The 15,378-nt window shown below is 40.8% G+C and overlaps 1 protein-coding gene across 3 annotated transcripts in view; it reads right to left on the reverse strand.

Annotated features, from left to right (window-relative positions):
* The window catches only part of LOC124545300 (serine/arginine repetitive matrix protein 1-like), a 184,470-nt gene that overhangs the window by 134,302 nt on the left and 34,790 nt on the right, over nucleotides 1-15,378 (reverse strand). For all 3 annotated transcript variants that reach the window (XM_047124197.1, XM_047124195.1, XM_047124196.1), the window contains exon 4: nucleotides 14,829-14,949. In XM_047124197.1, coding sequence (XP_046980153.1) covers nucleotides 14,829-14,949 — 121 coding nt within the window. The remainder of the gene's footprint in view (nucleotides 1-14,828; nucleotides 14,950-15,378) is intronic.

Below are 15,378 nucleotides of genomic sequence, written 5' to 3' on the forward strand. Positions count from 1 at the left end.
TGCAATTTCATAACCACTTCTACAACCGTTTAGATCACATAACATCAACAGATACGAAGAAAGTAAATTGGAAAAAGAAAACACTACATGGCAAGCACACGTATCATCTAACACAGCCACACATCGATCAAGACGCATCCAACAAATGGCTAAGAAAAGGCAATATATACAGTGAGATGGAAGGATTCATGATTGCAATACAGGATCAAACAATAAACACCAGATATTACAGTAAGCATATTATTAAAGATCCCAATACCACAACAGATAAATGCAGACTTCGCAAACAACAAATAGAAACAGTAGATCACATCACAAGCGGGTGTACAATACTAGCAAATACAGAATACCCCAGAAGACATGACAACGTAGCACAAATAATACATCAACAGCTTGCCTTACAACATAAACTTATAAAACAACATGTTCCCACATACAAGTATGCACCACAAAATGATGAATACAAATTATGCTGGAACAGAACCATTACAACAGATAAAACAACACCACATAACAAACCTGACATCATACTCACCAATAAAAAGAAGAAATTAACACAACTAATCAAAATATCCATACCCAATACAACAAATATACAAAAGAAAACAGGAGAAAAAATTGAAAAATACATCCAACTGGCTGAGGAAGTCAAAGACATGTGGCATCAGGATAAAGTTGACATTATACCAATTATACTATCAACTACAGTAGTCATACCACACAATATCCACCAGTACATCAATGCAATACAGCTACATCCAAACTTATACATACAACTACAGAAATCCGTAATTATTGATACATGTTCAATTACCCGAAAGTTCCTACATGCAATATAACATATACCGTACAGTTAAAAGGAAGTCACGCTTGATCAAGGTCCGCGTCACTTTCCATTTTTGACCAGACATAACGTCTGAGGAAAGAAAGAAATAATAATAATAATAATGTGAAAACAACCTGTCCTAGGGGGCTTAAATAACAATTTCATTCTTCGAACAAAAGTTTTTTTTCTGTTTTTTATATGTTGCATGTTCAACATATTTTCTTTTGAAAATCAAACAATGGAAACCCCATGTTGGAATATCGACAATGTAAGGAAAATATAGATTGCTACTTATCACAAACATGACATGTTAATTTGCAGACAGGCACTATCTAGGCACTACCTGTCCTCTCACCTCCTCCCTTCCCTCACCTTCCAGTCTCTTTGTGTGCCACCAATGCATCCACCCATCTTTCCCTACTCCACTCCTTTTCAGCTCTATTACCCCCCTCCCCTACCCACCTCCCTGCCGCATAGCTTCCCGACACAGCACCACTTGGCAGTCTAGTTACGGTACGCTCCAACAGAAGTGCATTTCTCTCCCCCCCACTACATCATCTCCACAAGGCTGCTTACATTCCATGAAACATTTGTATTCTGGTCCAAGCTGCCAGAGATGGCAGTCATGTGTGCACGAGGTGTGCCTGCTTGTGTGAATCGTGTGTGTGTTTCTATTTATTCCTTTTCCTGACAAAGGCTGTGGCTGAAAGCTTATGTGTAAGTGTATTTTAGTTGTGCCTGCCTGCAACTTAACATGTCATCTTTACAGTAAGTGGTAATCTATCATTTCCTTACATTCACTTTGCACATTGTCTCCTTTGTTGTTTGGCCTCTTTTACTGCAGTTGGAGTTATAAAAGTTACATAGGTTAAATACTGTCATTTACTACTGTAATAAAGTCTTAGTAAGACCAAGTGTGTTTTGCTAGCAGTCAGGTTTTTGGTTTCTTACATCATTCTTCACGTTGTTCTACACATCTGTAGTAGATTTTAGCACACTGTATTTTCGTTGACACTAAATATATTCACATTTTTGTGTAGTGAAGAACCACTGTCACCTCGCCATTTTGTGTACTTTATTACAGTAGTAACAGGTGGTATTTTCCTATGCAGCTTGTATCAGTTTGGATTCCGTAAAAATGTTGAAACACGTGAGGCAATACTGACCCTACAACTTATCTTAGAAGACAGATTACGGAAAGACAAACCTACATTTCTATCATTTGTAGACGTAGAGAACGCCTTTGACAATGTTGACTGGAACACTCTTCTTTCAAATTCTGAAAGTGGCCGGGGTCAAATACAGGGAGAGAAAGGCTATTTACAATTTGTACAGAAACCGGATGCAGTTTTAAGAGTTGAGGGGCATGAAAGGGAAGCAGCAATTGGGAAGGGAGTGAGACAGAGTTGTAGCCTATTCCCAATGTTATTCGATCTATATATTAACCAAGCAGTAAAGGAAACAAAAGAAAAATTTGGGTTCGGAATTAAAATCCATGGAGAAGAAATAAAAAATTTGAGGTTTGCCGATGACTTTGTAATTCTGTCAGAGACAGCAAAGGACTTGGAAGAGCAGCTGATTGGAATGTATAGTGCCTTGACAGGAAGATATACGATGAACATCAACAAAAGCAAAATGAGGATAATGGAATGCAGTTGAATTAAATCAAGTGATGCTGAGGGAATTAGGTTAGGAAAAGAGACAAAATAACTGATGATGGTCAAAGTAGAGAGGATATGAAATGTACTCTGGCAATGGCAAGGAAAGCATTTCTGAAGAAGAGAAGTTTGTTAATGTGGAGTATTGATTTAAGTGTGAGGAAGTCATTTCTGAAAGTACTTGTATGAAGTGTAGCCATGTATGGAAGTGAAACATGGACAATAAATAGTTTAGAGAACATGAGAATAGAAGCTTTCGAAATGTTGTGCTACACAAGAATGCTGAAGATTAGATGGATAGATCACGCAACTAATGAGGAGTTACTGAATAGAATTGGGGAGAGAAGGAATTTGTGACACAACTTGACTAGAAGAAACGATCAGTCGGTAGGACATGTTCTGAGGTATCAAGGAATCACCAATTTAGTACTGGAGGGCAGTGTGAAAGGTAAAAATCATAGAGGGAGACGAACAGATGAATACACGAAGCAGATTCAGAAGGGTGTAGGTTGCAGTAGGTACTTGGAGATGATGAAGTTTGCACAGGATAGAGTAGCACGGAGAGTTGCAGCAAACCAGTCTCCGGACAGAAGGCCACAACAATAACAACAACAACAACTTGTATAGCTCCAATTGCAGAAAAAAGACGCTCAAAAACAAAGAAGACAATGTGTAAAGAAAATGTAAGGAAAAGATAGATTGCTGCACACTTACCATACAGATGACACATTAAGCTGCAGACAGGCACAACTAAAAGACACTTACACTAAGTTTTCAGCCACAGCCTACTGACTGAAATCAGACTGTAACAATGCTGCAAAATGTGGTGCCCGCAATCCTCAAAACGTTCAGCACTTAAAATATGCACCTGTCTCAAGATTGTGTGATAAGAGTATGTGAAGAATCCTGCATAGCGAACTTCACATGCACCTCTAGAAATTTTGAAAGAGTTGTTTCCCAGACAGCTCTTCACGGGGAGATATCCCCTGGCCCCCAAAGTCACCCAATTTTTCACCTTGTTATTTATTTCTTTGGGGGACTCTTCAAGGCTCAAGTGTACACAAATCACCCCACAATACTGTAAGCACTTATAAGGAGGCAGTGGCCGAGGAAGTGGTTGCTACTCCATGGAAATGCCACGAATAATTATGGATAACTTCTAGGAAAGGCTTCACCAACGTGTCAACAACAGAGAACACTGTTTACTAGCCCTAATTTTAAAAACCAGCTAATTTAAAATGGCATACTGTTTGTTGTTCACAAATAAAAAGGTTTTTCTCAGTATATTTTCTATGTTTATCATTACTTCTTGAAATTCGGGAAGTCGTTTTGCTCGACCCTGTATCGAAATAAATGCAAGCATTGTTGTTGTGGTCTTCAGTCCTGAGACTGGTTTGATGCAGCTCTCCATGCTACTCTATCCTGTGCAAGCTTCTTCATCTCCCAGTACGTACTGGAGCCTACATCCTTCCGAATCTGTTTAGTGTGTTCATCTCTTGGTCTCCCTCTACGATTTTTACCCTCCACGCTGCCCTCCAATGCTAAATTTGTGATCCCCTGATGCCTCAGAACATGTCCTACCAACCGGTCCCTTCTTCTAGTCAAGTTGTGCCACAAGCTCCTCTTCTCCCCAATTCTATTCATTACCTCCTCATTAGTTACGTGATTAGTTATGTGAATCGCGCATACCGATTGTGTATTCATTCCACCACAAAGGACAGCCAGTGACCATGATGTGAATGTGGTGACAATGATTACCAAAGTACAAAGGACAGCTAAATCAAGCAGAAAGACATATATGTTCAGCAAAGTAAATAATAGGTCAGTAGTTTCATATCTCAGTGAGGAACTTAAAATTTTCAGCACAGGCAGCTTGCCACTGCACCAAGTGAATGATGTTTCTATAGTGACGTTTGATGACCAAGTGCTCATTCTTTTGACAGATACCAAGGTCCCGCCATCAGACGGTCCCTTACACATCAACATTGCACACAACCTCACACTCCAACACGAGTGTGACTCATCATCTCTACGTGCTTTTGTTGATGTTCATCTTATATCCTCCCTTCAAGACACCATCCATTCCGTTCAACTGCTCTTCCAAGTCCTTTGCTGTCTCTGACAGAATTACAATGTCATCGGCGAACCTCAAAGTTTTTATTTCTTCTCCATGGATTTTAATACCTACTCCAAATTTTTCTTTTGTTTCCTTTACTGCTTGCTCAATATAGAGATTGAATAACATCGGGGAGAGGCTACAACCCTGATTTACTCCCTTCCCAACCACTGCTTCCCTTTCATGTCCCTCAACTCTTATAACTGCCATCTGGTTTCTGTACAAATTGTAAATAGCCTTTTGCTCCCTGTATTTTACCCTTGCCACCTTTAGAATTTGAAAGAGAGTATTCCAGTCAACACTGTCAAAAGTTTTCTCTAAGTCTACAAATGCTAGAAACGTAGGTTTGCCTTTTCTTAATCTTTCTTCTAAGATAAGTCGTAAGGTTAGTATTGCCTCACGTGTTCCAACATTTCTACGGAATCCAAACTGATCTTCCCCGAGGTTCGCTTCTACCAGTTTTTCCATTCGTCTGTAAAGAATTCGCGTTAGTATTTTGCAGCTGTGACTTATTAAACTGATAGTTCCGTAATTTTTACATCTGTCAACACCTGCTTTCTTTGGGATTGGAATTATTATATTCTTCTCGAAGTCTGAGGGTATTTCTCCTGTCTCATACATTGTGCTCACCAGATGGTAGAGTTTTGTCATGACTGGCTCTCCCGAGGCCATCTGTAGTTCTAATGGAATGTTGTCTACTCCCGGGGCCTTGTTTCGACTCAGGTCTTTCAGTGCTCTGTCAAACTCTTCACTCAGTATCTTATCTCCCATTTCGTCTTCATCTACATCCTCTTCCATTTCCATAATATTGTCCTCAAGTTCATCGCCCTTGTATAAACCCTCTATATACTCCTTCCACCTTTCTGCCTTCCCTTCTTTGCTTAGAACTGGGTTGCCATCTGAGCTCTTGATATTCATAAAAGTGGTTCTCTTCTCTCCAAAGGTCTCTTTAATTTTCCTGTAGGCAGTATCTATCTTACCCCTAGTGAGACAAGCCTCTACATCCTTACATTTGTCCTCTAGCCATCCCTGCTTAGCCATTTTGCACTTCCTGTCGATATCATTTTTGAGACGTTTGTATTCCTTTTTGCCTACTTCATTTACTGCATTTTTATAATTTCTCCTTTCATCAATGAAATTCAATATTTCTTCTGTTACCCAAGGATTTCTACTAGCCCTCATCTTTTTACCTACTTGATCCTCTGCTGCCTTCACTACTTCATCCCTCAGAGCTACCCATTCTTCTTCTACTGTATTTCTTTCCCCCATTCCTGTCAATTGTTCCCTTATGCTCTCCCTGAAACTCTCTACAACCTCTGGTTCTTTCAGTTTATCCAGGTCCCATCTCCTTAAATTCCCACCTTTTTGCAGTTTCTTCAGTTTCAATCTGCAGTTCATAACCAATAGATTGTGGTCAGAATCCACATCTGCCCCAGGAAATGTCTTACAATTTAAAACCTGGTTCCTAAATCACTGTCTTACCATTATATAATCTATCTGATACCTTTTAGTATCTCCAGGATTCTTCCAGGTATACAACCTTCTTTTATGATTCTTGAACCAAGTGTTAGCTATGATTAAGTTATGCTCTGTGCAAAATTCTACAAGGCGGCTTCCTCTTTCATTCCTTCCCCCCAATCCATATTCACCTACTAGGTTTCCTTCTCTCCCTCTTCCTACTGACGAATTCCAGTCACCCATGACTATTAAATTTTCATCTCCCTTCACTACCTGAATAATTTCTTTTATCTCGTCATACATTTCATCAATTTCTTCATCATCTGCAGAGCTAGTTGGCATATAAACTTGTACTACTGTAGTAGGCATGGGCTTTGTGTCTATCTTGGCCACAATAATGCGTTCACTATGTTGTTTGTAGTAGCTAACCCGCACTCCTATTTTTTTATTCATTATTAAACCTACTCCTGCATTACCCCTATTTGATTTTGTATTTATAACCCTGTAATCACCTGACCAAAAGTCTTGTTCCTCCTGCCACCGAACTTCACTAATTCCGACTATATCTAACTTTAACCTATCCATTTCCCTTTTTAAATTTTCTAACCTACCTGCCCGATTAAGGGATCTGACATTCCATGCTCCGATCTGTAGAACACCAGTTTTCTTTCTCCTGATAACGACGTCATCCTGAGTAGTCCCCGACCGGAGATCCGAATGGGGGACTATTTTACCTCCAATATTTTACCCAAGAGGACACCATTAACATTTAATCATACAGTAAAGCTGCACGTCCTCGGGAAAAATTACGGCTGTAGTTTCCCCTTTGCTTTCAGCCGTTCGCAGTACCAGCACAGCAAGGCCGTTTTGGTTAATATGCAAGCATATTAGTATGTTATTGCCATTATCTACATCTACATCCATACTCCGCAAGCCACCTGATGGTGTGTGGCGGAGGGTACCTTGAGTACCTCTATCAGCTCTCCCTTCTATTCCAGTCTCGTATTATGTGATTCTTGAGTTTCTCCCGGCGTGTTTGATAGTCAAAATATCCACGGGTGTGCTGCCGGTCTATAGTGTCCAACGGGCACAATATTTCGGCGATCATACATGTCGCCATCATCAGGTGAACTGACGGACTGAGCTCCTGTGAACGTGCCGGCACGGAGATCCGTACGCTATGGCTGCTCAGAGGGAACTGGGTTCGGTCGCGGCGGCGGCCGATTTAAATACCCTCCGCCGTCCGCGCCCCGCGCCACGGTCGCGCGGTGGAACAGATTGCGACGGCGTCTGAGATGACGTCGGAGTGATGGCTCTGTCCGCCGTGGTCGTCACAACTATACGTTTGCTCGATTTACTCTTTATTAACCCGATCGCTGGTTCCCAAGCCTTGCTAAGATTATAGCCACAGTCACGGTTTATGAGGTCGTCATTGGTGCGAATTTCGATGGCCTCTCTAACAACGCTGTCCCAGTATCTCGACGTCTGTACCAGAATCCTCGTGCGGTCATATTCCATGGCGTGATTTTCCAACAAACAATGTTCAGCGACCGCCGACTTGCTCGGATACATCAGGCGAGTGTGCCTCTGGTGTTCACGGCATCGATCCTCGACGGTACGCATCGTCTGACCAATATACGACTTGCCACATTGACACGGAATCTGGTACACGCCGGCCTTCCTCAAACCGAGGTCATCTTTGGCGCTCCCCACCAGTGCACGAGTTTTATTTGGAGGACAAAACACAGTTCCGACCCGGTGTTTCTTCAGAATGCGAGCGATTTTCCCCGAGAGTGCGCCTGTGTATGGAATAAATGCAGTGCCTACCTCCTCCCTCATGACTTCATCCATCTCAAGAGGTTGTGCTGCAGTGGTTGGGCGGAGAGCACGTTGAATCTGCCACTCTGAGTACCCATTTTTTCGAAATACAGTTCTCAGATGTTCCAATTCCTGGGGTAGACTCTCAAATCAGAGATAGTGCGCGCCCTATGTACTAGAGTTTTAAGTACCCCATTCCTCTGTGAAGGGTGGTGGCAGCTGTCTGCGTGCAAATACAGATCAGTGTGCGTAGTCTTCCGATACACCCCATGACCTAGGGTGCCGTCAGCCCTTCTCTTGACCAAGACGTCAAGGAAAGGTAATTTACCCTCCGTTTCAGTCTCCATAGTGAATTTGATGTTGGGGTGTATGGAGTTTAGATGTGTAAGGAAGTCAAGGAGTTTATCCATACCATGTGGCCAGATGACGAACGTGTCGTCCACGTAACGGAAAAAGCAAGTAGGTTTCCATACGGATGACGACAGGGCTTCCTCCTCGAAGTTCTCCATGTACAAATTCGCTACCACCGGTGAGAGTGGGCTACCCATGGCGACTCCCTCCGTTTGTTCGTAGTATTCTCCATTAAAAAGAAAATACGTGGAAGTCAAGACATGCCTAAAAAGTTCAGTGGTCTTCTCGTCAAACTTCTGACTAATCAATTCTAGTGACTCTCGCAGGGGTACCCTCGTAAACAAGGAAACGACGTCAAAACTCACCATGATATCTGACTCATCCAACCTGAAGCTGTCAAGGCGTTTAACAAAATCCACGGAATTACGGATGTGATGAGGGCATTTACCCACATAAGAACTTAATATTCCCGTCAGGTATTTGGCCAACAAATATGTAGGTGCCCTGATGTTGCTGACAATGGGGCGTAATGGTATCCCCTCTTTGTGAACCTTCGGGAGTCCATATAGTCTAGGCGGTACCGGACCTTGGGGTAACAATTTCTTAGCGTCACCCTCCGATAAATCTGCGTCCTTGAGAAGCGCCCTCGTCTTGTTCTCCACCTTCTTTGTAGTTCGCATTCTGAAGAAACACCGGGTCGGAACTGTGTTTTGTCCTCCAAATAAAACTCGTGCACTGGTGGGGAGCGCCAAAGATGACCTCTGTTTGAGGAAGGCCGGCGTGTACCAGATTCCGTGTCAGTGTGGCAAGTCGTATATTGGTCAGACGATGCGTACCGTCGAGGATCGATGCCGTGAACACCAGAGGCACACTCGCCTGATGTATCCGAGCAAGTCGGCGGTCGCTGAACATTGTTTGTCGGAAAATCACGCCATGGAATATGACCGCACGAGGATTCTGGTACAGACGTCGAGATACTGGGACAGCGTTGTTAGAGAGGCCATCGAAATTCGCACCAATGACGACCTCATAAACCGTGACTGTGGCTATAATCTTAGCAAGGCTTGGGAACCAGCGATCGGGTTAATAAAGAGTAAATCGAGCAAACGTATAGTTGTGACGACGACGGCGGACAGAGCCATCACTCCGACGTCATCTCAGACGCCGTCGCAATCTGTTCCACCGCGCGACCGTGGCGCGGGGCGCGGACGGCGGAGGGAGCGCGCCGCGGGCGGAGGGTATTTAAATCGGCCGCCGCCACGACCGAACCCAGTTCCCTCTGAGCAGCCATAGCGTACGGATCTCCGTGCCGGCACGTTCACAGGAGCTCAGTCCGTCAGTTCACCTGATGATGGCGACATGTATGATCGCCGAAATATTGTGCCCGTTGGACACTATAGACCGGCAGCACACCCGTGGATATTTTGACAGTCTCGTATTGTTCGTGGAAAGAAGGATTGTCGGTAGGCCTCTGTGTGGGCTCTAATCTCTCTGATTTTATCCTCATGGTCTCTTCGCAAGATATACGTAGGAGGGAGCAATATACTGCTTGACTCCTCGGTGAAGGTATGTTCTCGAAACTTCAACAAAAGCCCGTACCGAGCTACTGAGCATCTCTCTTGCAGAGTCTTCCACTGCAGTTTATCTGTCATCTCCGCAATGCTTTTGTGATTACTAAATGATCCTGTAATGAAGCGCGCTGCTCTCCGTTGGATCTTCTCTCTCTCTCTTCTATGAACCCTATCTGGTACAGATCCCACACTGGTGAGCAGTATTCAAGCAGCGGGCGAACAAGCGTACTGTAACCTACTTCCTTTGTTTTCGGATTGCATTTCCTCAGGATTCTTCCATTGAATCTCAGTGTAGCATCTGCTTTACCGATGATCAACTTTATATGATCATTCCATTTTAAATCACTCCTAATGCGTACTCCCAAATAATTTATGGCATTAACTGCTTCCAGTTGCTGACCTGCTATATTGTAGCTAAATGATAAGGGATCTTTCTTTCTATGTATTTGCAGCACATTACACTTGTCTACAGTGAGATTCAATTGCCATTCCCTGCACCATGCGTCAATTCGCTGCAGATCCTCCTGCATTTCAGTACAATTTTCCATTGTTACAACCTCTCGATATGCCACAGCATCATCCGCAAAAAGCCTCAGTGAACTTCTGATGTCATCCACAAGGTCATTTATGTACATTGTGAATAGCAGCGGTCCTACGACACTCCCCTGCAGCACACCTGAAATCACTCTTACTTCAGAAGACTTCTCTCCATTGAGAATGACATGCTGCGTTCTGTTATCTAGGAACTCTTCAATCCAATCACACAATTGGTCTGATAGTCCATATGCTCTTACTTTGTTCATTTAACGACTGTGGGGAACTGTATCAAACGCCTTGCGAAAGTCAAGAACACGGCATCTACCTGGGAACCCGTGTCTACGGCCCTCTGAGTCTCACGGACTACCATGATCTCCACTGCTTTGGTAATACACAGTCAAACTGTGAAGTTTATAACCAGTCTGATTCTGTAGCTGTAGCAAAAAAAGCAGAAGGAAATATGTCACAACGAGTCGTGACAAAAGACACTTTCTTTTTAAGTTTTTCAAGTTATTAGTCTGTTATCTCGTATCCTAGTCATCAAGACTTTTGATATGGCCTTCCCCAGAGAGTACTAAATAATAGTAGAATATAATAAAATATGTCAGATTTAATTTGAGTACCAGTGGAATATAGGCCCATTTGCAAATGCACCTCCACCTGATGATCTTGTTTTAGAGCCTTATGTGCTCCAATTGCAAAACCAAATTTAGTTTTTACGTAATTCAGAATATGGTCTTTCTAATGAATATGGCTTAGAAGACTGCAGATTTTTTTTTTTTTTTTTTTTAATCCCTGTAATGGTGGGTCAAAAATTGTCATTTTGAAGTGTGTAGAAAAACTGTCTGCTTTGCCCTCAATTTGTTAACTGGTGGAAAGCAGTGGAAGAATGAAATTTTATTAGTGTAAAGTTCAAGGTTTATTCTGCAATTACTCCCGGAGATATAAAAAGCTGAAATTCAGATTTTTTTTTCTGAGCATACATTTTTATTGGTCGATTTTGCTTAAAATTATCTGTAAAAAATTTGCTCAGGAAATCTTATTATTTTCCTTAAGAAAGGGCAAAAAGAGTTGTATGACATGACCTAGATACACCCCCACCCCCCCCCTCAAGACAATATTGCCAGATATATGAATGCCTCAAAGCTGCCACAAAGTAATGCGTGCACTGCTGATAGCTATGTTATGCTACGTTTTGAGGTTAAAAACACTATATGTCTGGAAGTATTGAACTGGCGGGAGTAAAACTTTACAGATATTCACTGGTTACATGAGCGAATGTTCACAAAAATTTTCAGCAAAATCCATGATGGTCATGCAGGAACTTTTTCTGAAATTAGACCAGTTGGCATCTGCCCATTAGTAGATTACAACTCCGTGCTTGAAACTGGGAATTGCTGGATTGCTGGTTTGAGTCTAGTTTCGGTCATTACTTTTTTAGTTTTCTTCCATTCAGTTAGAAAATCGATGTCATATAAATATATGCTAATTAGCACATAATTGTCTTTTATGAAAAATGCACGTCTTCTTCTTTCTAATTACATATCACACAAAAAAAATCCAGTTTTTCATTGCAGATATAAATCCCTAATCACTGTTCCTTTATATATACTATAAGGTTGTCTAAAAAAAAAAGAAAAACATTTCACATTATTGTTTTCCCTTCTGCATGTACCCTACTCTTCACTGAAACGCCCATGGAACATAAACCACTGTTTAAAATTTTCTGACACCTGGGAATCAAAGGCCACTCCTATGGCAGTTGGGCATCCTACCATAGAGCCACACAGTCCATCAAAACAGTCAACTTGCTTTACTGCGTTGAACAAGTTCGAGGAACTTAAAACAAAATAGAACCTAAGAAGAGGAAAGTTACAAAGGAGCTGAGAACTTTTCAAGACAAGTGGACAGTAAACAAATTTTTTGTGGAATATAAAACAAAACCAATATGTATGATATGCAAAGAATCTGTCTCAGTTCAAAAGAATATAACATCAAACGTCATTACGAGACTAAACATGCAGTTATGTTTGATAAGTACAATGGACAATTTCGACAAGACCAGACAAACAACTTAAAAAGGAAACTTTTTGCTCAACAGCAGATATTTACAAGGGTGAATTCAGAGTCAACATGCTATGTGAAAGCAAGTTTGAAGTAGCTCTGATACTGTTCAAAATAATCAAAGCCATATTCAGATGGCGAAATATATAATGATGCCTATATCACTAGAAGTGTGGCTGACATTGGAAGACAAACTGAAGATAATTTAAAAAAATCGTGCGCCTGAGTTTAAATTTTATTCTCTAGCTTTACATGAATGCACGGATATGAGGGATATAGCCCAAGTGGCGATTTATGTCAGAGGTGTTGATGCCCATTTTAATAAAATAGAAGAACTACCAACATTGTACCCACTTGAGGATATCGTGAAGTCATGAGATATATTAGAAACAGTTATACTGACATTAAGTCACTTTTCATTAAAACTTGACAACTTATCGGGGCTAACTGTGGATGGTGCTCCAGCAATAGCTGGGAATCATGAAGGTTTAGTTCAGTTGATTGAATACGAGGCCTGCAAAGTTGGCAACAAGTCAGTGCTACATTTTCATTACATTATCCATCAAGGGAATTTATGTGCCAAGTGCCTCAAAATGGACCATCTCATGAAGATAGTTGTCAAAATAGTGGAGTTCATTAAGTCGAAAGGAAGGATTAAATCACCGCCAGTTCCAAGAATTTCTGATGTCATTAGATTCAGAGCGAAATAAGATGGCTAGGAGTGTTTGATTGTTGAGAAGAGTGTTTGATTTGAAGCAAGAAATACAATCATTCTTCAAAAGCAGCTCAAACAGAGTCTCGGAGTTTGAAGATAAAGAAAATCTTTCCAACTCTGCATTCTCCGTCAATATAACTAGCCAAGGAAAAGATCAGCTGATTAATGCCATTCATGAACTTATTTCCACATTTCAAATGAAACTTGGACCTTGGAAACATCAGTGACAAACAAAAAACTTCACACATTTTCCTATGCTGTCAAAGCAATTGGATGTCACACAGGTGGCAGCAATTAAATATGCTTCTTTGATATCTGACTTGAAAAAGGAATTCAAAAACCAATTTCAAGATTTTAAGCAAAATTGTCTGCTTTTTTCTGTATCTCCTCACCATTCTCTGCAAAAAAAAAAAAAAAAAAAAATGGAAATGTCGTGTGGCTACGGCCTCCCGTCAGGTAGGGTCGTTCGCCTGGTGCAGGTCTTTCGATTTGACGCCACTTTGGCGACCTGCGTGTTGATGGGGATGAAATGATGATGATTAGGACAACACAACACCCCGTCCCTGAGCGGAGAAAATTTCCGACCCAGCCGGGAATCGAACCCGGGCCCTTAGGATTAACAGTCTGTCACGCTGACGACTCAGCTACCTGGGCGGACAACCATTCTCTGGAGACTAGATTTCATTACCAGGACATTTATAAATGAAATGCCGCAAAATGTGATATGATGCACAGTTAAATGAGAAATTTAATCACGTCAGTTTGGAAGAGTTCTATAAAACACGTTTGGACAAGAAGAAACGTCCAGTATTTTACAAACATGCTTTAAAACGATTTCATTATTGGAAATTCTTATGAGTGTGAACATTTTTTTAGTTGGATGAATTACATCAAATCACAAACAAGAACACGAATTACTGATGTTGATCTCGAAAACTCTTTGCATGTAGTAGCAACTGCAGTTGACATCAACATTGACTCAGTTCAGTCAAACAAAGCCAGACATCCCACAACACTGTATCAGTAGCAAAAGTTTCTTAATAGTTTGAAATAATGATAATGTATAACCGATTCTCAAATACTGGATGAATGAATGAAATCCAGGTATCTGCACGTCATCAGTTATGGTGTCTCAAGACAAACACACAGTTTGTAACTGTAATACCTGTCTTACTCCGTTAAACTTTTAAAATGGTGACACAATTTTAAGTTTTGTCAATAATTACGCAGAACATTGAAATCGAATCTATGCTGCCCTTGTGCTGCAACTGGAACAGAGTTCCGGGTTAGTGTTTTAGTAATATAGATAATATCTGAAAGTCACAACAAAAATGATATATATTAGTATTATTAAACGACAGGTAAATCTTTAAAATATCTGTAACACTTCACACTGTTGTTAATGTGATAAGAGTTTTATAGATAATGTGATGACTCATACAATTTTATGTTTAAGATATGCTTAATGTGCTTGTACTTACCATTAACAACAGTTGGGATTTACCGTCCGTCTTGAAATAATAGTAATAGTTATACATATACTGAAACAACTGGGTGTCTCATAAACATCAATACTTGTATTTTGAATGTACTTTTTGTGGTGTTCTATTTTCTTTTCCAATTACAATCTTTCAATATCTGTCCAATAGCCCAATAACCATGTGTAGTTGTCTTTCGTATTAAACTTCAGATTGGAATTTTCTTTTGAAGGTACCTGTTTGGATCCTTTTCTTCAACTTCAAGCAATTTCTTATTCCAGTAACTGCTCTGATTTGGTCCATCACGGCGAGCTTTCTTCATTACTTTGTCCAGTTCTCTCTTTCTCGGAGTTGATGCTGCAACACAATAACTTGAATGAGACAGATTCGTGAAGAGTTCATTAGATGAAAACAGACAGTGAAAAATGTGAGTCTCCGTAATTACTAGAGAATATTATAATTATTACACAAAATTTGTAATATTTAGTTAATCACAGCAATTTATCTTTTCAATTTTTGTAAAAACATTTAAAAAAGTGGTATCAAATGGAGAATAGAAAGAACAAAATTGTATGGACAGTCATGGATTTGGTGTCACCAATTTCATAACTGTTTATTTAATTGATAGACACGGAGCTTCTGGAACTTGCAGATCCTGGAATTGGAATGCAAAAATTGTTACACTAGACTGAAGGGATGCTCATCCACAAATAGAAAGCTGAGTGATGTGCACAGTGATGTAAGTATGCAATACAAGAAACAGAGATTAAACCAGTTATGTCACAA

The sequence above is a fragment of the Schistocerca americana genome, chromosome 8 (genome assembly GCF_021461395.2).
Source record: "Schistocerca americana isolate TAMUIC-IGC-003095 chromosome 8, iqSchAmer2.1, whole genome shotgun sequence".
NCBI lineage: Eukaryota > Metazoa > Arthropoda > Insecta > Orthoptera > Acrididae > Schistocerca > Schistocerca americana.